The sequence below is a fragment of the Pseudorca crassidens genome, chromosome 3, assembly GCF_039906515.1.
Source record: "Pseudorca crassidens isolate mPseCra1 chromosome 3, mPseCra1.hap1, whole genome shotgun sequence".
Taxonomy (NCBI): Eukaryota; Metazoa; Chordata; class Mammalia; order Artiodactyla; family Delphinidae; genus Pseudorca; species Pseudorca crassidens.
In genome coordinates, this window is record NC_090298.1 from 140,431,959 (window position 1) to 140,454,779 (window position 22,821).

A 22,821-nucleotide genomic window follows, 5' to 3' on the forward strand; every position below is an offset into this window, starting at 1 on the left:
AGCCCTGAGGGGAACAAGGATGGTCTGGAGGTTCAAAAGCTGCGAGAAGCCCACAGCCATATGCCGCAGGGTCAGCGGGTGCGATCAGTAGGGCCAGGTCAGGCTGGGCCCCAAGTACCAGCACAAGAACATGAGGTTGGCACTAGGGGCCCTGGAAGGGGCTGGTGCTGTGGCATGTGAGCTGCGACTGGGTAGGAGAGGAAGCAGGGAGAGGCAGGGTGAGTTCAGCTGTTGGCAATTTCACGCCATCTCCTTAGCCACTTCTTGCGGACAGGCCCCAGCCTTGGGGCCCAGGTGCCGATGAAGGTCAGATTTCGGTAGCAAGAGAATAAAAGGAGATTTCCTCTGGAGGGGGGCCCTCTCCCCCCAGAGAGAGCTGCAGCTGCCTCACACACATACTCTGGGATTAGGCTAAATCCAACAGCAGGTGGCAGGGTAGGAGGGGGGCTCCCAGTTAGGGTTCCGGAGTGTGGGAAGGGGCGGGCAGTGGCAGCGCACACCTGAGTGTGTCTGTACCTGAGAGTGGGTCTCCTCCATCCCTCCCTTTGTTCAACTCTTTACTTTGCCTCACTTCTGCCTGGTGCTGCCCTGAGTGGGAGTTGGGAGGGCAAGGACAGTAACCGCTAACCTGGATCAAGGGCTACATGAACATGGGCAGGGGAAGGGGGGCAATGCAAGACGACTTGGAAAATGGGGGCAGTTTTCCCTGGGGAGCAGAGAGAGAGAGAGAGAGAGAGAGAGAGAGAGAGAGAGAGAGAGAGAGAGAGAGTAGGTACAAGGGGGTAGTTTTTCATTGAAAACTTTTTGTGCCATTGAAGTTTTTGTTTCAATTATTTAAACCATGAACACGGAATGCCTCTTTAAAAAGTGGTTCTCAGGGCTTCCCTGGTGGCGCAGTGGTTGAGAGTCCGCCTGCCGATGCAGGGGACACGGGTTCGTGCCCTGGTCTGGGAGGATCCCACATGCCGCGGAGCGGCTGGGCCCATGAGCCATGGCCGCTGAGCCTGCGCGTCCGGAGCCTGTGCTCCGCAATGGGAGAGGCCACAACAGTGAGAGGCCCGTGTACCGAAAAAAAAAAAAAAAGTGGTTCTCAAAGTGTGGCCCCAGCCCAGCATCTGCATCCCCTGGGAACTTGCTAGAAATGCAGATTTCCAGGCTTTACCTCAAACCTACCAAATACAAAATTCTGGGGTGGGACCCAGCAATCCAACCCCTACAGGTAATTCTGATACATGCTAAAATTTTAGAACTACTGATTGAAAAACTACCAAAGCGGGCTTCCCTGGTGGTTCAGTGGTTAAGAATCGCCTGTCAATGCAGGGGACACAGGTTCGAGGCCTGGTCCGGGCAGATCCGACATGCTGCGGAGCAAGTAAGTCTGTGCACCACTACTGAGCCTGCGTACCACAACTACTGAAGCCCGCGCGCCTAGAGCCCGTGCTCCCAACAAGAGAAGCCACTGCAATGGGAATCCTGGGCACCGCAACAAAGAGTAGCCCCCGCTTGCCACAACTAGAGAAAGCCCGTGCACAGCAACGAAGACCCAACGTGGGCAAAAATAAATAAAGTAAATAAATTTATTTTAAAAACACAAAAACAAAAAAAACTACCAAAACAGTGGTTGCTTCCTGGGGATCACACTTTGTGGGGAGGAGACTCTTGTGGGCATCCTTCTCTATAGCAATGAGAGCCTCTGAATAGGAGGGCTCAGCATGAAGGGGGCGCCCAACTTGGAAGGGGCCCTTGGGAGGCTGACCCCAGAAATGAGGTTTAAGTGAGATCTAAAGGGCACGTGGGGCTTAGCCAGGTGAGGGGGTGAAGAGGAGTGTCCCCCAGAAGGAACAGCCCATGTGAGGCCCCTGAGGTGGCAGGGATGGAGGCCACAGGGCTGGAGCGCAAAGTGCTGGACCAAGCAACTCTGTGCTTGGGTGTCACGAATGACCATCCACCAGTGTGCATGAATATTCCATCAACAGGTATCCTCTTCTTCATGGAAATCCAGAGCTTCTCCTGGTCCTCAGAATGGCTGGGCCACCAGGGCTCTGGGAATGATCCTCGCAGTGGGATAGGCACCTGGTCCCAAGCACCAACTCTCCCATTTGCCCCCATGTAACCTTGGGCCAGTCACTTCCTCCTGAGCCTCAGTGTCCTCATCTGGGCAATGGGGACAAGAATGCCTTCCTGGGAAGTGCTACCATGAAAAGGGCATGAGATCATGGCAACCCAGGCCTGGGGGCCATTCCCTCCTAATCCCCATGCAACAGCCATTTTTGACTGAACATTTACAACCACTCCTCAAGGCATGTTGTCATTCCTGTGTTTCAGGCTCAGAGAGGGTAACTTCAGTCACAGCAACACACACACACTGTGGCCAGCTTGCCCCTCCCTCCCAGGCGCTGATTCCCTCCCAGCAGCCTCTTGCCCCTTGGCTCTGGCTTCTGACATCTGAGTGGCTGTCTATCTGTTGCTCCCACCAGAGCCTTGAGTGACACAAGCAGCCAGCAAGTGGTAGAGTCCGGAGGTGACCCAGTGCTTTTCGGAAAGGCTCCTGAGGCGGGTGACACTAGCTAGGAAGCTGCTCAGAACCCAGGCAGACCAAGGGGGTCAGGCTCCACATGCTGCCATGATGTCCAGAGCAGGCCTGGGGGAGGGGAGATGGAGCAGCAAAGCTTGCACAGGGGAATTAGTAGCATCTGTCTCATTCTGACATGGGCTGTGAGGAATGTGGAAAGGCCCCAGTAAGCACGTGCCTGCCAGGGATGCTAGCAGGGAGGGGGCACAGGGTGGGCAGCTGAGCCCCTCTTGGACCCCAGGATCTACCAGGCGGCAGCTGCTCCTGTCACTCTGATGAATCTCCCATGTATACAGGACCTGCCGGGAACCTGGGGTTGGGAGATCAACTCATCTCCTTCCTTAGACCCTAACCCTTGTGACCCTGTGCCCATCACATCCTGTTTCTCTACCATTAAATTGGGGATACAAATCTTTATCTGGCGAGGCTGTGGTGAGAGAGAGTGGTGGGTGGCTGAGCCTGGCACAGCAGTGGGCTCACAGTGGGAAAGTGGAAAGTGGGGGTTCTCATTTGTCACCCTCTTGTCCTTACACACTGCTCTAGCCTCCCAACCCTTTTCCTCCCCAGGCAGGCTGTGAGGGATCTGCCTCTCCTGTGATGGGCTAGGCTGGTGAAGAACACAGTCACTGGCCAGTGACCCCAGTGGGGACTGGGGCTTAGTCAGAAAGTTTGGGGGACTCCAGGGAGCCAGAGGGGGTTCTTGAGTGCAGGGGGAGCATAAGCCAAGAGCTGCTTTTGGAAGCTGCCTGTAGAGCCACCCGCAAGGGAATGGGAGGGAAGGGGATGGAGGAGACCTTGGGCGGGGAGGGGGACATTCAGGGCCGCCGCAAAGGCCAAGCACCTGTTTGGTTTTTTAAAATTAATTAATTAATTAATTAATTAAATTATTTTTGGCTGTGTTGGGTCTCCGTTGCGGTGCACGGGCTTCTCATTGCGGTGGCTTCTCTTGTTGCAGAGCATGGGCTTTAGGTACACGGTCTTCAGTAGCTGTGGCGCACGGGCTTAGCTGCTCCGCGGCATGTGGGATCTTCCCGGGCCAGGGCTCAGACCCGTGTCCCCTGCATTGGCAGGCGGATTCTTAACCACTGCATCACCAGGGAAGCCCCAAGCACCTGTTCTTAGCGAAACACTTGGCATGACCCATGTGAACTCTTCAGGGCGTCCTTCCCTAAACATGTACTCATCCAAGACCTATTTCATCCTAAACCCTAAGCCCTGGGAGGTAGGCAAGGCAGGAGCACCCCATTCATATAGGCAAAGAAAGTGACAATCAAAGAAGTGAGAGCACTGGCCTTGGGACACTGGAAGTGGCAGGCTTTGAACTTCCTGGCTCCAAGTCCAGTGTTCTCTCCATCCATTAGGGAACAGGGCTCTTAAAGGAAAGGAAGTGGTCAGGGATGACTCCCTGGGTTTAGGCCTGGTGCTTCCTCTGAGATGGAGCGTCCTGGAGGAGGTACAGTTTTGGGGGGAAAATGAGTAGTTCAATTTGGGACACGGTGAAGCAAAGAGGGCACAATGGGTGTGTCAGGAGACCTGGAGTAGGAAGAGAAGCATGGCCATGAGCTGCTGCTCAGTCTTCCAGGATGGCCCCAGTCCCAAATCCTTATATCCAGTCCCTTCTGACTCTGTATGTATTTTCAGCCACCACCCGCTGAGAGGCCATGGGGGCAATCCAGGCAGCTTCCACAAATGATGTGTCCTGGATGGGCACCCCTGTTCCAGCAGGGCAGGGCAGAAGAGAACACCAGGCACTGGGTCTGGTACCTCTTCCTTGTGATTCAGGGGCTGAAGAGCAGCAGTAACCACTGGGATGGGGCTGGAGAAGGTTCCAGGCTCAGAGCCCTGGGAAGCTGATCCCTCCACCCCCCAGAGGGTGTTTGAGAACAGGGCCATGATGGCCTCCCCAGGCAAGGACCAGGCAGGCAGAGACAGCTGCAGCCCAGCCAGGCGGCAACCAGCTGTTGCCTGGGAGACTGGCCAGGGTGGGGCGGGGCGGGCACAGCCCCCACAAGCCCCCAGCCTGAGCCGCAGAGCGTGGGAGCGGGCAGCAGCCTCGAAGCTGAGTTTCAGGCTTTCACGCTGTGTTAACGGTCAGCTTGGTTAATGCTGAGCAGATGGGGGAGGGGTGCTGCCAGCTCCCTTGGGGACAGTCCCAGGGTACGCACACACATACGCATATGTAGAGGGTACAGGAGTCCTGCCAAGTGGATGGTGCCGTGTGGACTCCGCTGCCCGTTAGCACTCGTTCACACTCTCACATATACAAGATGGTGCTGGTAAGACAGACAGACTAAGACAGGCTCCTGGGTCCACCCTGACGCAGCTGGAGGTGGATGTAAACCCAGGGCTGGGCATGGAGCTCTCAGTCTGTGTCACCCAGGCAAAACTCCCAGCGCGGGGATCTCTCCACCCTGTTCCCCCTCCACCCGCTGCAGGGAAGACACCAGGCAGGCACACAGTGGTTTATTGCAAAAAAAAATAATTTATAAAAGGCCATTTGCTTCTGTGTTTTGGCAGGCTTCCAGCCTCTCAGCTAGCAAAGGGGCCAGTGCTCCTTCCGCCGAGATGCTGGGATAAGCAGCAGAGGGGAGGCAGGGGAGGCCTGGGGACATGGGGTTCAGAGGCCCAAGACCTTTCTTGGTGTAGGGAAGTGGGGAGATTTAGGACAGCCCTACAGCCAGGACCAACCAAAGCCCTGGAACAAGGACCGAGTGCCCAGGCCCAGGAGGCCAAGCAGAACCTTAACAAGCCATTAGAACACTGGGGCCATGACTCCAAGGCAAGGGCAAGGCCTTGAGACTGGGGTTGAACTCTGGCTTGAGACCCAGAGGCCAGAGCAGGAGTCTCAACTGGGGACCCCAGGACCAAAGACAGACCTCCCCAAAGCAGAACCAGAGATCTGGGACAGTACCTTTAGGTCAGGGCCTGGGGGTGCCAAGGTCAAGCACCACCAGCTTGCAGCTCAGCCAGGAGGCCCAAGGCTGATGGCCGGCCTGCCCATACAACTTTGTGCCGCTCTCATGTCTGCACCCCAGGGAAGGAGAAGGGGCTGGGCCCCAGGGGCAGGGGGTCGTGGCTGAAGACAGAGTCGCTGGAGGAGCAGGTGCTGCTGGTGTCCCCGCCAGCAGGGGAGTAGGGTCCAAAGGTTAGGCGGAGGTCGAGGTACTATGGGGAACAGTGCTGGTCAGCCCTGGTGGTCAGGTGGGACAAGGCCCAGAGGGCAGTGGGCACAGGGGGGTCATGGGACAATAGGGGCACAGTACCTCCTCAGAGACGGCCAGCAGGACTTTGTCCAGTGCCTCTACCAGCTGCTTGAAAGTGGGCCTCTGAGAGGGTGCTGCGTGCCAGCACTCACGCATCAGCCCGTACCTGGGAGAAGTGTGGGGGAGGGTCAGAAGGAGCCTCAGGCCTGGGTGAGCGGGGACCTCATGGCCCTGGGTGGGGGGTGTGAGGAAGGGGTAGGGTTTGATGTGGGGTAAGTGAGGCCATTCAGTGGAAGGGTACCAGGCCAGGACCTCCCTGCTGGGCTGAGGAGGAGGTGGTGACAGTGTTAGTGCTAACCACTCTCTATGGCCAGGCCCTGAGGTCAAGGTCAGGGCAGAGGGTAAGGACTGGAAAGTGGGGGAGAGTGGGGTGAGGCCTCACAGCTCTGGGGGGCAGTGTGGGGGCCGGTCCATCCGATGCCCCTCTCGTAGCAGCGAGAACAGCTCCTCCACTGGGATGCCAGGGTATGGGGAGCCCCCGAGGGTAAAGATCTCCCACAGCAGGATCCCAAATGACCACCTGGAGGCAGAACCCAGGCTCAGCAGGGCACAGCTTCACTCCCTACCCCTGGGACTAGGACGGGGGACCCCACAGCTATGATCCACCATGGGGGTCAGGATTAGGGTTTCTTTTAGAGTCTAGTCCCATTCAGGTCCCAGGGCTGTGCGACCCTGGGCAAGAGCTTTGCCCTTTCTGTGATCGCCTGCAGACACCCCGGGCCCCAGCTTCTAGGACCCACACGTCACTCTGGTGTGTGTAGACTCTGTCAAACAAGGCCTCAGGTGCCATCCACTTGACAGGCAGGCGGCCCTGGAGGGGAGAAGAGGGCACATTGCTGCTAAGTCCCACAGGTCCCGGTGCCCCGCCCCTACTGAGTTCTGCCCTGCCTCCCTTACGTTGCTAGTTTTCTTGTAGTAGTCAATGTGGTGGATGCCGCGGGCCAGCCCAAAGTCAGCGATCTTCATCACATTGTCCTCGGTCACCAGCACGTTGCGGGCAGCCAGATCCCGGTGGATGCACTGGGGGCAGGGCAGGGGTCTTGGGTTTATGAGGACAGAGCAGGAAGCTGGGCACACAGGACCTCACAGTAACCCTCGGGGTAGGGATCATCCACCCATTTTACAGAAGAGGAAGTCAAGAGTCACAGAGAGGAAACCTAAGCCAACTAACTTCAGGGCCCACACCCTCTCTCCTGCACTGCCTCTTCCTACCTGTGTGGTAGGGAGTATGTGAGGAAGGAATGGGGATATGCAGTTTCAACTGCGTACAGAAGGACTGAGGGACACAGGCTAATGAAAAAGGGGAGGGAGAAGTTGGGGCATTTAATGCAGGGCATGAAAGTGTGGGGATGGGGCAGTTGGAGTGGTCCAGAGTGCTGCCCGCTGCCTGTACCTTCCGCGACTCCAGGTACTGCATGCCCCGGGCCACCTGGTAGGCGCAGGAGACCAGGGCAGGGAAGGAGAGTGGCCCCTCGCTGCTCCGAGGCCCGTCAGGGCTGAGGTCAGGGCCTGGGGGGCGGCGGGCCCGCAGGAACTCCCGCAGGTTTCCCTTGGCGGCACACTCCACAATCACGTACAGGGGCCCTACAGAGGCGAGGGGGGACAGGGAAGCTACTGAGGCTGTGGCTCTGCATCCCAACCGTCCCTGTCCCTAGCCCTGCCCCACCCCACCTTCCTGGGTGCAGACACCCAGCAGGTTGATAATGTTCTTGTGTCGGCCAATCAGCTTCATCACCTCCATCTCAGAGACCAGGTCTGCCAAATCCTTGTCGGAGGCATTGTCTGTAAGGATGACAGCCAGGGTGACTACATAAGCGAGACTTTGGGTTGGGGACAGGACACGGAGCCCTGGACTCATGAGTCAGGACGGTCTGGGCCTGAATTCCTGCTAGGCTGTGTGGCCTTGAAACAATCCCTTAACCTCTCTGAACCTCAGGATTATCTTGTATGAAACGGGACAATGGATCGTGCCCTACTCTCATAGCAGTTGCAAGGATGCAACAAGATCAAGGATCTAAAAGTGGTAGGCCTGGGCTTCCCTGGTGGCGCAGTGGTTGGGAATCTGCCTGCCAACGCAGGGGACACAGGTTTGAGCTCTGGTCTGGGAAGATCCCACATGCCGCGAAGCAACTAAGCCCGTGAGCCACAACTACTGAGCCTGCGCGTCTGGAGCCTGTGCTCCGCAACGGGAGAGGCCGCGACAGTGAGAGGCCCGTGCACTGCGATGAACAGTGGCCCCCGCTTGCCGCAACTGGAGAGAGGCCTTGCACAGAAACGAAGACCCAACACAGCCAAAAATAAATAAATAAATAAATAAATTAAAAAAAAAAAGTGGTAGGCCTGCCAGTGAGTGGGACCAGGAAACAGGAGAGAGAGGGAAGAGCTCTGAACAGGAAGGAAGCTCTGTCTGGAGGGCTTGGTGTTACTCCCTGAATGGGTTGAGAATTCCTGGGGGCGGGAAGTGGGCTGGAGACCTGAGGTCTGTCTGACCAAGGCCTGGCGTCCATCTGGCCTGGGAATTCAGGGAGCTGCCAGTGGGGTGCAGACGAGGAGGCCAGGAAGACACTGCTCCAGCTTCTTTTGAGAAGGCTAAGGACCAGGGGCTGAGCCCCTGGGGCTGACCTGTGGCCCTGGGCCAATGACATACCCTCCCCACCAGACCTCACAATGCACATTTCTCAATCCCTGCCTCCCAGAAAGTGCCAGGTGGCCCCAGCTGTGCAGAGAGGAGGGGCCGGGGGGAGCAGAACAGCGGTTTGGGCTGCTCTTGAAGAGGGGGCTGGGGAACAGCAGCAAGAGGCCCCGATGGTGGGTCCCAGGTATGCTCTGAGCCCCTTGGGATTGCTGCCTGGGCTGTTCTCTGAGACAGTGGTGAACACAGGGCAACAGGGCCCGGGGGAGGCTGAGGGTGCAATTTGTGGGGGAATCGTGGGGGAATGAGGTGAAGGCCTTCAAGGCTGACAAGGTTATTTGAGGCCAAGTCTGACACGGGGTATCAAACCCATCACCCTAAACCCTTGTAGTCATCATCATCCCAGTGGTTAAGACTTTAGGCACCAGGCACTTCCCACAAACCTTGGGCTGGGAGGCAGGGACTATTATTTACTCCACGTGACACGTAAGGAAACTGAAGCTCAGAAATGACTTGCCAGGGTCAGTAGCAGAGTTGGGCCCCAGGCCCTCGGGTGGGATTGGGTGGCCTCTCTTGGCCCTCAGTGCGCACCCGCTAGCACTGAGAGCCCCGTCTGTTACTCCCAAGGCCACTGGATCTCCCCCAGGCTGCCACACTCACCCTTAAGCATCTTGACGGCCACAGTGCTGGCTTGGTCAGGCCGGATGGGGTCCATACCAAAGGCCTCTGCACACACCACCTGCCCGAAGCAGCCCTCGCCCAGGGGCTTTCCCAGGACCAGCCTGGAGATGAGAGAGATGAGGCCTCAGCCATCAGGGCATCATTCCTGCCCAGAGTCTGATCCCCACCGTCACTCAGCACCGCATACCTGTCCCGGGGGAACTCCCACAGTGGGTCGAGAGGTAGGTCTAGATTCACGAGGCCCGCAAGCAAGGGGGGGCCGCTGGAGGAGAGACGGACACCCCGCACCAGGGACGAGCTTGACTTGGCTGAGGAGCCTGACTCCAGGGAGAACTGCAAAGTGAGAGACTTGGTCTGTCTGCTGAAGCCCAGCTGAGGCAGGAAAGCAGGCCCAGAGCCTCACGACGGGGACACAGAGGTGGGGGACAGCATGGTTGGTACCTGTCGGGCCAGAGGGAAGCGGGACAATTTCTGCACAGTGGCAGGCTGCCGGGGGTGCCGGCCGAGGAGCACCTGCCTGCGATACAGCCCGGCCAGAAGCAGGAGCACCATCAAAGCCAGAGAGCCTGATGTGTACAGGATGATGTCCGTGTACCTGGCCTCAGGTGCTGTTGCCGACCACATGAGATCCTCCTCTGCCCACAGGGAGACATACAGACAGAGAGAAACTGACCAGTCAGTGATCAGATGGCTGGCCCCATTCCCTCTAACTGAGGCCCTCATAGCTCCCAACATACATAGGGACACACACCAAGGAAACTGCATTTACACCCCATCCCTCATACCAACACCCCAGAGAGTCACATGGACAGTCACATGTGGACACGCATAGAGGGACTGCTACAAGCAGAATCAAACACACAAATCCACACACCACATCCCAAATCCAGACCCCACAGGCCAAGGAAGACTATCTACCCAACAGGTCACAGCCCACTGTGGAACCACAGCAGAATCCCACAGCCTCTCCTGGCCCCCTCAGGAGCTCACCTGTCAGCACCGTGAGCCAGGCTGACTGGTAGGAAAGGCCGATGGAATTGCCCGCCAGGCAGGTGTACTCGCCTGCATCCTCAGCAGACACATTCCGAAGGTATAGGACCTCCACCTCTGAGCTATTGATGTCTGCTGTCTGGGGAAGGGGGACACATTCAGGGGTCACAGAAGGGCCTGGGGCCACACTGCGGCCAGGAAGGGAGCTGGGGACCACTCCCTACCACCCGTGGGAGAATGGTAGAGTCAGGTGCTGGCAGGGACTGGACCTTTAAGACTTGCACATATGGGAAGCCATCGGCACCGAAGCTGCTGCCGTTGATGACAATGTGCTTCAGCCACTGGATGTGGGGCTGGGCGTCGCTGTACACCTTGCAGAGCAGCTCCACGTCGCTGCCCACTACAGCTGTGGTGTTGGCTGGGAGCCCCGCCTGCAGGATGGGCCGGTGCGGGGACCGCTCTGGGGCGGGGCCGGGCCGTCAGCCCTGACCAGGCACCCACAGAAGCACCCTGGTCACCTGCCTCCAGCCTCCCCCCCAGCTCAAGTGAGGGACCTTCCTGATACTCAGCTCAGACCTCGTTCATCCCCTTCTTACACTGTTTAAACCTTCCATGGCTCCCCATTGCCTTTGGGGTCAAGGACAACTTCTCAGCCTAGCACTCAAAAACCCTCCAGGCCTGGCTCTCTGCTTAAATGCCACACTCTAGGCATACACGTCCCCACAAATGCATTGTGTTCTTTATGCCTAGGGCCTTTACTCAGCCTGTGCCCTCTGCCTGGATGTCTTTCCCATGTTTCTCCTCAGCCCAACCCTGCTCCTCCAAGCCCACATTATCCCCTGTGCTTCTCTTGGACCCACCTGGATAATTTGAGTAGCTTGAGTGAGTCATCTAAAAGTCCATCTTGCCTGCCAGACTGGGTCCCACCTGAGGGCAGGGTCAGGGCTCCCACCCTGACACCGCCTTGCCCGCCCGCTAGCCCGCCCGCTCACCCAGCACGTCCAGCAGATAGCTGTAGCGGATGCTGCCCAAAGAGTTCTCCACAAGGCAGGTGTATGTGCCACGGTCCGAGGGCACCACGCTTTCCATCACCAGGCTCCAGTGCTGGTGGCGCAGCTGGGAGCAGGAGAAGTGTCCATGAGGGGCCACCGAACCATGCCCATCCAGGGGACCAGAGCATGAGGAGGCTATATTCTGCCCGCGGGGGTCTTCTCAAGCTCTCTAGGCCCTGGGGAGGCCACACCAAGGCTAGGGACCTTGGAACAAAGGAGAAGGCCCCAAGAAGTATCTGAGCCGTGAGTTCGAGTCCTTGAGTTTTAGCTCTACTTCTTCTGAGCTGTGCCCCCTTGAACCAGTTTTTGCCCTCTCTGAGTCTCAGCTTCCTCTGAGACTACAGCCTGGAACTGACCCTGTAGGGTCTTATGAGAATGAGCTGCTAAAACATATTAATACCTGCTGGTCAGTGATCCTTCCCACTTTACACATGGAGTTGCTAAGGTCGAGAGGTTAAGTCACTTGCCAGAGAGTGGCAGAGTGGGAACTTGAACCAGAGCTGTCCAAGTCCACAGTCTAGTGCTCCTTCTGGGGCCCTGCAGCTGCCTTTCTCAGTAGAGAAAGAACTGTGGGTTTGACTTGAGGGGACCGGTGGGGGAACCCGGAGACTCACCCGAATGCCTCCAATGCGATGCTCCCCATGGAAGTCCTGTCCATCCTTGAGCCAGCGGATGGTGGGCATGGGGTTGCCTGCAGCTGGACAGCGGAACTTGATGGTGTTCCCGGCAGGCACTGCATGCAGTTTCTTCTCCATGCGCTGGGGGTGTGTCCAGTAGGGTGCTGGCGGGGAGGGGAAGGGAGAACTCAGTGCCCTCAGGAGGACCACCTGTTTACACACAGATCTCTTCTCAGTGACCAGCTGGAAGACAGGGGAATGAGTCCTTGAGGAGTCACACTGACCTTGCTGGGGGTAAATGTGCTCATTCGAGGGGCCTCTGTGGGTCTTGGGGTCCTCATCACCATTGCTGGAGGTCATGGAGTCTATGTCAGGGACAGAGGGAGGCATTTGAGGCCCAGGACAGAGTTTCTCTCCCCAGGGACCCCTTAGCCACTGCCAGACCCCCTTACCATCCACAACCAAGGTGACATTGTGCAAGACAAGCATGGAGCCTCGTGTCAGGCAGAGGTATCGGCCAGCGTCTTCGGGTAGGAAGCTGGCGATCTCCAAGCGGCCTCTCCAGCCTCGTACCCGGCCAGCAGGTGCCAGACGACTGCCCTCCTTGTACCAGTGGCCACTGCGCTCAGCCCACCCACAGCATAACCGCACAGGCTGCCCAAGCGCCACAGTCAGCTCCTGCTCTTGCTGCTCTGGGCTGGGGGCCAGGCAGGGCTCTGTGGGCCGAGGGCAGAGGTCAGTGAGCTGAGTCAGCCCCCTGCATACAGAGAACATGCTGCACACTCATGGCAGGAGCAACCCCTCGACACATGCTGGACACCGCTGCTCTTCCACATACACACAACCACATGCACAACCACAGACGGTATGTGCAGGGCAAATGCCATGCCTCTGGTGCATATCACACACATGGTGCATGGCACACATGCTGGACAGGACATGCCACTGTCCCAAGAAACACATACACACACAGGCACATGCTACAGGTGCCACATGTAGGGCACACGCCTACACCTCTGGGGCATATCACACTCACAGTGCATACACCACACATGCTGGCTGGGCCTCCCAAGCCACACACCCAGTGCACAGAACACACACACACACACACACACACACACACACACACACACACACACACACACACACAGCCAAGGGGCTCACCACCAGCTCTGTGGCCCACCTCAGGGCCCTGCACCCTGCAAGTCCAGTCTCTCTTGTGGACACAGAGATAGGTGGATGCTTGCTGGGAGCCAGACACTGAGTCTCAGTGGTTGGTCCTGCCCTGCTGCCACTTCCTCAGAGCCTGGGCCAGGATCCTCTCCAGCCTTGCTCAGCCAGCAGCCCCCTCCTGATGCCCACTCTTCCCACCCCTGCCACCCTCTCCCATCTTAGAGGCCATACCCAGCTCCGCTTCCTCAGAGGCCTCAAGGGACAAAGCTGGAGCCCCAGGTGCCCCCAGCAGGACCCCCAACAGGGCCAACAGCAGCCGCATCTCCTTCTTGCTGCTCGCAGGGACCCAGGCTGGGCCTCCCACTGACTGCCTTCCTGAAACAGAAAGGGCGAAGAACTCCTGCTAGACGTGCACCTTTGTTGGCGCTACGCCGCTATCTTGCAGATGAGGAAACTGAGACAAGAAATGCTGACTTGTTCAAGCCCCTGCTAGGCAGCGTCAGGGCAGAGACTAGAACCAGCTCTGCTGTTGTCAGAGCCCAAGGCCTCCCCACAGTAGGCTGTGTGGTGCGGAGCTGGGGCTGGGCTTCCTGCTCTCCTTGGGTCCTGCTGAGACCCCGGCACAAGTTCACAAAAAGGGCAGGCTTGGGATTCTTTCCTTGGAAGGAAGCAGAGAATGGAGACACGTATTCTGCTCTCTCTCAGCACACATAATTTATTTTTTGCTGAATAAATGAATTTATTACTGAAGAAAATCTGAAATATAATACAAGGCCAAACTTCAGCATCTGGATGTTATCTGATCTGACCCCCACTCCTTACAGCATTGCTGACATTTCCATGACCAGCTTTGGATACCTGCAGTGGCAGGGTGCTCACTACTAACAAGGCAGTACATTCTACGGCAAGCAAAAGCTCTTCCTCATTCTGAACCAGAATTGCATTCTGGGGTTACCTCTGTTTTTTTGTGTCCCCACAGCTCCGTCAGAGGCACACAAGTTCTTGTAAAGAATGTAGACTCCAGTGTCTGACAGAGTCAACTTCAAATCCTGACTCTTACCAACTTGCAAGTTCCTGTCCTTCTCTGGGCTGCTGTCCTCACAGGACTGCTTTGAGGAGAAAAGAGAATGTATGTAGGGCTGGGCACACAGAATGTTGGAATGTTTTCTTCCCCTTCCCCGTCCCCATGACTGTCACCCTTGTTCAGCTCTCGGCCAGTCACCTCCGCTGCGGGTGCTGTTCCTGTCAGGTGTGATGTACACTCCCACCCCATCTAGTTACCCTCCTCCAAATGCCACCAACGATGTCTCCATCCTCTGAAAGGAACACTCAAAACTGAGCCTCAGCTGGCAGGGGAAGAGGGTGACTAGTGTAGTCCCAGGGGCTTACTTGCTGTCACCTGGGGCTGGGTAACAGTCAGGTGGCACTGGTGTCTCTGGATCCACCTTGCCCGGGAATTCCACTGCACACTCTCTCCTCAGCCACTGCCCCCCTGTCCAGCTCTGGTTCTGAGGCAGGGGACACTTAGCCTGTCCTGGCCAAAGCCATTATCTCCCCCTTTGAACTGCTTCTTCCCTGGGTTGCCCCTACAGCTGGAGCACAACCTGTCCAATCCCCCTCTAGTCCATCTCACCTTCCCTGCCTGAACCCAGAGCACGCTATGGTCATCTCTAGCTTGGGCCTTTGCAAACGTCTCCCTGGGTTCTCCAGCAGTGTTTTAAAAATTACAAGTCTGCCATGTTCCGCCCCCCACCCCCCAACACCCACCAGCTTACAAGCCCTTAATGGCTGCCTGTGTGCAGCAGGATCCAGTCCACACTGTTTATCCAGCATCCAAGGCCTCCCTCCCTGCCTTTGTCAATCTCATTGGCTGCACAGTCAGCTTCTTCAGCACTGGGAAGCCATTGGCTTTCCAAACCGGGCATGTCTTCTCTCTTGCCCATACCTCTCTGTCCCCACTTCTCCAGCTGGTTCAGATGCCACTGTCTCTGTGCCCACCCCCGGTTTCCATTGCCCCGTCTCTGTGAAATCCCCTCACTCTGCTCTGCTCTGCAGGGAGGGCAGTTTTCTGGGTTGGGAGTGGAGTGAGAGGCCCAGGGATTTTATTCCCACCCCCAGGCTACCCTGACCTCAGAACCTTAGTCGGGTCACCTGCCCGCAGCTGACCGACTGACTGCCCTGCACGTGGGGTCGAAGGGCCTGACTCTGGCATCAAGGAGTCCTGTGTTCTCCAGCCTCTCGCACTCAAGCGCTTGGGGAGCCTGGGCAAATGACTGCACCTCTCGGAGCCTCAACTTGCTCATCTCTATTCGGGGCGCGCACACGGTCCAGCAGCAGAGGGACCAGCGCGCTGTTCCTCCTCCACCCCTACCCGGCCACCTTGAGGGGAAGTGCCTGTCAGCGGGTCCTGAAGGGAGCTGCAGGGACAGCTGGCCCGCCCCCGCCCCGGTGGGCAATGAGTAACCAGCTCCGCGGCCAGGGTGCTCTTTGGACGGAGCGGGACAAAAGGCCCTTGTGTGCGCTGCGGGTTACTGATTTACCGTCCCCTTCACCCCCTCGCCGAGCGGACGCCCAGGTTCCCAGTGCTGGGAGGGGTCAGCTCCCGGAGCCCCGCCGCCGCTCGCCCCCTGGCGGCTGGGAGCGCGGCCTGGGCCTGCACAGGGTCCCAGCTCACCTCGAACCTCTAGATGGCCCCGCTCCCGGCACAAGGTTCCAACTCACCTGGGTCCTCCGTGGCCCCGGTCCCAGCTCCCGCCCGCCCCTACCCCCGCGGCCAGGGAGACCGAAGACTCCGCTCTGGAGCTGCTCAGCCCCCGGCCAGAGAGCCAGGAAAGCACCCGCGACAGCGGCGTGCAACGCCCCGCCCACCTCGGGTTTCACCTACTTCGGGCCCCGCCCCTCCTGGACCAGCTCTATCCTGACAGCTGCTTGGCCTGCAAAGGCCCAGCGCCCCGCCCATCTCTGGTCCCGCCTGGCCTAGACCAGCTCCTGACAGCGGGTGGCACAGCGTCTCGCTCACCTGGAGGCCACTCCTCAAACCCAAATGCGCCGAGCACCCTAGGAGGCCAGCCCAATCCCGGCTGGGCACACCCCTTCAGACTCCGCCTCTTTTGCCCCACCCAGGCCTGGCTTCCAAGTTCTAGTCCATCGCTCCATCCCCTGCTTTTCACCTCCCAAGGAACAAGACCCAGCAGTCCAGAGCTGCCACCTCCACAGACCTTGGCTTAACCTGGCTCCTCTGTCTTCTGCGCAATCGTCATACAGACCACCCCCTCTGCCCCCACCCCCATCCGTTCTCCTCACAACCTTCAGAGTGATATTTAAAATACAAATCTGGCTGTACCGACCACAACCATCTCTTTAAAACTTCCCAATAGTTTCCTATAGAGATTCTTAGCATGACCTGGCCCCGCCCACACCTCCAGATGAAGCCTTCATTCACTTCTTCCTTGCTCCCACCCTACCTCTGGGCCTTGCACATGTGGTTCCACTTCCTGGGATGAGCTTTCCGCTCTAGGTCTGGATAGTTCCACCTCATTCTTAGGTCTCAGCTCATCCACAGAGAAGCCCTCTTAACTTGCCAGTTCCTCTTACACGTCTTCTCTCCTGTGAGCATGGGGAAAGAAGCAGAGAGTGAAGTGATTCAGATCACTAATTGCAGGACTCAAATCTCAGCACCATCACACGTGGCCTTGTCAAGTTACTCCATCCCCGTGTCTTCGTTTTCTCATCAGTAAAACAGGTATAATGATAGTATCATCCTCAAGAAGTGGTTGCAAAAAGTAGACATGTTTCCCTCACACACTGTTGGTGAGAATGTAAATTGGTGCAGCCACTGTGGAAAACAGTATGGAGATTTCTCAAAAAACTAAAAATAGAACTACCATATGACCCAGCAATTCTACTCCTGGGTGTATATGGAAAAAAATGAAAATACTAATTTGAAAAGGTACATGCACCCCAATGTTCATAGCAGCATTATTTACAATTGCCAAGATATGGAAGCAACCTAAGCATCGTCCATCAACAGATGAATGGATAAAAAAGATGTGGCATATATATATATATTCGATTGTATAGCAACTATACCTCAATAAAAAGAAAAAATAAAGTAGATATGTTCTTATGTGTAAGCCTTTAGAACACTACCTGACATACAGCACTTGCTTTGTAATGTTAGCTGTGATTATTTAGGACTTGTTAATTCCTCATCACATGTTCCAAAATTGTAACTAAACAGTTAATTCTGTAAATAGAAGGCAGGAACTGCCTGCAGGCCATACCATTATATCTCAAGTGCCTGGTACACAATAGGTGCACCCGGAATAGCTCTACCACGCTCCTCTAGGCTCAGGTCTGTCTCACCTGCACCCACAGCTCTGCTGAGCATGTCCTAGGTTAGCCGACCCTTGACCTCTACCCAACCCTCACATTAAGTCCAAGCCCCGTGCTCCTCTGAAGGCTTCTGGAGGAGAAAGGAAACCCTTCAACTGGGGTCTCTTGCATGCCTCCTGGTCAGTGCTCTGGCTGGTGGAGACACTGCCCTAGGGGAAGCAGCTTCCTTTTCCTTTGTTATGCGGAGAAGTCTAGCCCTCTCTGCCCTTACTCTCAATAAGATAGAGGCTTTTCCTTTGCATAACTAAAAGGCCCATTAAAGTTATATTTTTCCTTTTCCTCCTCAAACAAAAGAATGGTCTCCTCCCAAAGATAAATCAGAAAATAGTTGGTTATCTTTTTATTTTTTATTTTATTTTATTTATTGATTTATTTTATTTATTTATTTTTTTGCGGTACGCGGGCCTTTCACTGTTGTGGCCTCTCCTGTTGCGGAGCATAGACTCTGGACGCGCAGGCTCAGAGGCCATGGCTCACGGGCCCAGCCGCTCCGCGGCATGTGGGATCTTCCCGGACTAGGGCATGAACCCATGTCCCCTGCATCGGTAGGCGGACTCTCAACCACTGCGCCACCAGGGAAGCCCAATTTTTTATTTTATTTTATTTATTTTTACTTTATATTGGAACATAGTTAATTAACAAAGTTGTGTTAGTTTCAAGTGTACAGCAAAGTGACTCAGTTATACATATACATGTATCGATTCTTTTTCAAATTTTTTTCCCATTTAGATTATTACAGAATACTGAGCAGAGTTCCAAGAAAATAGTTTGTTATCTTTTAAAAACGTCCTGATTCCCCTCCTTCCTTACTGGAGCACCCTGGAAAGATGAGGCTCCTGGCACTGGGTATGCCCAGCAAGTGGGAGCCTCCTGCCCAGAGAGGGCCTCACCAGACCTCCCGGACTCCTGGAGAGACTCAGCTCCCCACCGCTGGTCCTCTGCTGGCTCCTCAGTGAATGTGGTTATTGGTGGGGTGGGGTGAGCTGCCACATAGCTTTCATTCAGCTTCCAGGCACTTCCCAGGTTTACCTGAGCCAAAAGCAAAATAAGGCTTCCATAGTCCAAGTTGTGCAATCTCTGTCCCCTGAGATGCCCAAGTCCTTCAGACTGACAATCCTGCCCCTACCCCCCACATCTGCACACATTTGTCCAGCCCCCCTCCCAAACACACAACCTCTCACTCTGACCCTCTGCAGGGTCTGACCGTCTCTCACAAGGTCGTTCATTCATTCATTCACTCATTTATCAAACGTTGATTGAAGGTTCATTATACGGCATACACTGTTCTAAGTCTCCGGGATAAAGGGGCTGACATTGTAATGGGGAAAGATAGATAAGTAAACAGAGAACAGAAGGAGACATGCGGAGGGGGTCTGGGAGAAACATCCAAACCTGTCTTGCCTTCATGGTCTCACTCTCTTGCAAACAATCTATCACCAGTTACATTTGCAATCTCTCTCAAAGACTTTCAAGCACACACACACACACCTAACAGAGGCCCAGCAGCCTGCCATCCTGTGATCCTGTCCTGTGATCCTGTCTTTAACTGTCTCTGCCTCAGTTTCTTTATCCAGAAAATTGGGCTCACCCCTACTTCCTCTTTTTTTAAATTAATTAATTTATTTTTGGCTGTGTTGGGTCTTTGTTGCTGTGCACAGGCTTTCTCTAGTTGTGACAAGTGGGGGTTACTCTTTGTTGCAGTGTGCGGGCTTCTCATTGTGGTGGCTTCACTTCTTGTGGAGCACAGGCTCTAGGTGCACAGGCTTCAGTAGTTGTGCCTCGTGGGCTCTAGAGCGCAGGCTCAATAGTTGTGGCACACGGGTTTACTCGCTCTGCAGCATGTGGGATCTTCCCGGACCAAGGCTCGAACCGTGTCCCCTGCATTGGCAGGCGGATTCTTAACCACTGCGCCACCAGGGAAGTCCCCCTACTTCTTTTTCCTCAGGGGCTTTGGAGGAAATGAATGAATTAAGAGAATGGGTTTCACAAGAACAGGAAGTAAGGAAGAAGTCCTCACCTTGGCTGAGTTCCCACTGTATGCCAGGAAACAGGCTAGGCTAGGTGTTATCCATTCATTGTATCTTTGATCCTTCCCTCAAGCCAAATGGGGGTAGGAATCCTTAGCTCCCTTTTGCTGGTGAGAAAACAGAAGCTCAGGCAGATGGAATGACTTGCCCTAAGTCACATAGCAAGTGAACAATGGAAGTGAGACTTGAACCCTACTCTTTTGGGAACAAAAAGGGGAGGGAGAGCTCAGGGTGACTCTCCGCAGAGCTGGGCTGGTTGGTGCTAACACATCAGCCTACTTTCTGCCCCCATCCTTAACTGTGGCCCAGAAAGGTGGAGATTCACCTGAAGGTGAGTGTGTTTGTGGGTGATAGGTCTGGGTGTTGCTCCCTCTGCCCATTTGGCCAAGTATTGATGGGGCACTTATGAAGTACCAGGCACAAGGCAGGGGTTGGCAGGCTCTGGAATCTTGGATTGCAAGGCTGGGCCAGGAGGGACTCCTGAGGCCAGGCCCTACCCCCCACCTGCCTGGGAGCAGAGTCGTGGGGAGGGGGTAGACACTGCCTGGTGCCGACCTTGTTGTTCTTGGATGGCAGCCGGGCCCAGTGAACACTGGGGCTCTTGTGCAGAAGGGCTGCCCTGAGCCCCTGACCAGGCCCCACTCCAGCACAGGCCTGGCCCCAGCCTCTGACCCAGTCCTGCGCTTTCTGCTTCTTTCCTTCATTTCTTTCTTTTAAAACAATTTTTATTTTGAGGACGTTTTAAAACATAGAAAAAGCACACAGGGTAATAGCATACAGTTGCTACTCAGAATTGACAGTTATTATTACTTTGCCATTTTTTCCAACCCTTTTCTCTTCTGGTTTCTCCCACAGGCTCTGGGGAGGTCTGGCGTGGCTTGCAAAATGGAGGTGACACTGAGAGAAACTGAGTGGTGAAAGGCTGGGTGTTAGAGCCAGACAGATGAGGGTTTGAATGCTGAAACCTTTGTGACCTTGGATAAGTCACTTAACATTAAGCCTCAGTTTCATTTTCCGTAAAATGGGAATAACAGCTCTTCTGTGAGGACTCAGTGTGATAACGATGTGTCTAAACTGTCATGCACACAGCCCATATTCAGGAAAGAGTAGCCAATACTAATACTAGCAACTATGGGCCTAGATAGGACCCGCTCCAAGGTATGGGAAATACACTCCTGTGACCAAAAGGGAGGGACTGTGACTCTCCTCCAGCCCTCATATCTCCTCATTCCCCACCCAGTGGGAGAATCTACATCCAATTTCTACTCTGGCGACAGCAAAGCCAGGAATTGCAGGCTGCCCAGGCCCTTGGTGGTGGAAGCAGGGAGCCTGCCCTTGATGTTGGCAGTCTGGGAGTGCTCTCAGGAAGGCCCCCTTGGACCAAGTGCGATGGAGGGGAATGGGCTACGAGGGATCTGAGGCTCTCTCTGGGCTAGTCCTGCTACTTCCCCGAATCTCAGCAGCACCCCGGTCCCTCATTCCTGGTCTCAGATACTGTGAGCCTGTGTCCTGGCTTATTAGGACACAGAATGTCTGGGAGTTTTCATGGTTTGCCAGACTCAGGTCTTTATAGACTTGGGTGTACACCCTCTAGGTCTTGGAATGAACATTTGTTTGGAGAAAAGAGGAGGCCAGGATAGCTGGAAAGTGGCAGAGTCTGGGCAGGAAGGGTTAGAGGGTTGGTGGTCTGAAGGGAATTAGGAAACAAGTCCCAGAGGGACCCTCACCCTTTCCTACCTTGCCTGATTACTACCTAGACCGTGTAGGATTTTGTTTCAACACAAATAATAGAAAACCTAAATGACAAGGGCTTAAACAAAATGAGGGTTTATTCATCCCCCACTTAGCCCCAAGTCTGGAGGTGGGTGAAGGTGGTTCTGAAGTCATTAGGATTGTGGTCTCTTCAATTCTCTAGACTTTTCCCTCATGGTTGCAAAATGGTACCTTCAACTCCTTCCATCACATTTGTGTTCAGGCAGGAGGAAGGAAGAAGACCCAAAGAGTTGAATCTGCACCAAGAAACTTCTGATGTTATCTCTTTGACCAGACAGTGACACATGGCCATGCCTAGCTGCAAAGGAGGCTGGGAAGTACATACATTCATTCTGGTGGACACATTGTCTCCCCTAACAAAACCTGGGTCTATTTTATTTTTTAAATATTTTTTTAAAATTTTATTTTATTTAGTTTTTGCTGTGTTGGATCTTCATTGCTGCACGCTGGCTTTCTCTAGTTGCGGTGAGTGGGGGCTACTCTTTGTTGCGGTATGCGGGCTTCTCATTGTGGTGGCTTCTCTTGTTGCGGAGCACAGGCTCTAGGTGCACCGGCTTCAGTAGTTGTGGCACGTGGGCTCAGTAGTTGTGGTGCATGGGCTTAGTTACTTCGTGGCATGTGCGATCTTCCCGGACCAGGGCTCGAACCTGTGTCCCCTGCATTGGCAGGCGATTCTTAACCACTGCACCACCAGTGAAGCCCCCCAAACCTGGGTCTATTAAAAAGGAGTGCCTGAGCATTGGGCAAGCACATAATAGCCTCTGTATCACCAATTTCCTCATCAGCCCCACAATGACTTATTTAAAACACAGACCTAACCAAGTCACTCCTCAGCTTCAACTACTCTCTCCCCAACACCCACTGGCAACCCCAGCTCCTCAGCCTGGCACTCAGGACCCTTCAAAACTGGTGTCTACTGCTCTCTCCTGTCCCATCTCCCCTCTCTGTTTTCCAGCTGCACTGAGCTCCAGGCAAGCCCTCTTGAACAGGTCCGATTTTTCACACCTTGGTGCCTTTGCACTTGCTGTTCTTGTTGCTGGGATTGTCCTTCCTAAGTCCTTCTTGTCCCTCCTTCCCTCCCTCCAGCTATCCCACCAGATGCCTGCCATTCAGCTTTCTGAACTCCTCTCAAGCATTCCTTCTTCTCTGAGACATTTCCTGACCATGCTGATCTGGACATTTAAACCCTTTTCTTCTCTTTGGAAACAGCCTCTTAATTTTCTTTGAGGTCCTGGCCCTCTCTTACTCTGAATTCATGAGATGTTTGGGTAGAGCCAACACTTCTTCCTGGCTCCTGTGATGGGCATGTGCCCCTGGACCTGGACAATGAGAATATTCCATCCCAGCCTATTGTGACTGGTTTGGGGTGAGCATGCATGCGACTCAAACAGGGCCAGTAAGAGCCAATCTGGGCCTTTTATTGGAACTAATGGGAAACTAACACTCTCAGAGGTTACTGAAGTATGAATATGGAAGCCTAGAGCTGTTTGAGTAAGCCTGCCTGTGAGTGAAGCCAACAGAGGAAACAAGAGGGCCAAAAGATGAAGTATGCCTGGATCCAGCCATGCCTGAAGCCATTACCTCTTTGAGCATTTCATTTATGTGAGCCAAATACTTTTTTCGTAAGTTAATTTGACTTTTAAAAA

At 55.0% G+C, this 22,821-nt stretch overlaps 1 protein-coding gene across 4 annotated transcripts; it reads right to left on the reverse strand.

Annotated features, from left to right (window-relative positions):
* Positions 1-5,038: 5,038 nt before the first annotated feature.
* On the reverse strand, positions 5,039-15,821 carry FGFR4 (fibroblast growth factor receptor 4). 4 transcript variants are annotated; one of them, XM_067732729.1, is made up of 19 exons: positions 15,702-15,814; positions 13,936-14,086; positions 13,212-13,355; positions 12,260-12,523; positions 12,092-12,172; positions 11,805-11,971; positions 11,131-11,254; positions 10,408-10,598; positions 10,139-10,277; positions 9,590-9,783; positions 9,336-9,481; positions 9,128-9,249; positions 7,507-7,617; positions 7,229-7,419; positions 6,733-6,855; positions 6,576-6,646; positions 6,218-6,355; positions 5,836-5,941; positions 5,039-5,737 (listed from the first exon to the last, which is right to left on the reverse strand). In XM_067732729.1, the coding sequence occupies exons 3-19, from the start codon at positions 13,300-13,302 to the stop codon at positions 5,591-5,593; spliced, it is 2,406 nt and encodes an 801-aa protein (XP_067588830.1). In that variant the 5' UTR covers positions 13,303-13,355; positions 13,936-14,086; positions 15,702-15,814; the 3' UTR covers positions 5,039-5,590. The 4 variants fall into 4 exon arrangements, with proteins under 4 accessions (XP_067588830.1, XP_067588828.1, XP_067588829.1 ...); XM_067732727.1 differs by having other exon boundaries at positions 13,936-14,089; positions 15,702-15,809; XM_067732728.1 differs by lacking the exon at positions 13,936-14,086 and having other exon boundaries at positions 15,702-15,821.
* Between the last annotated feature and the right edge of the window lie 7,000 nt (positions 15,822-22,821).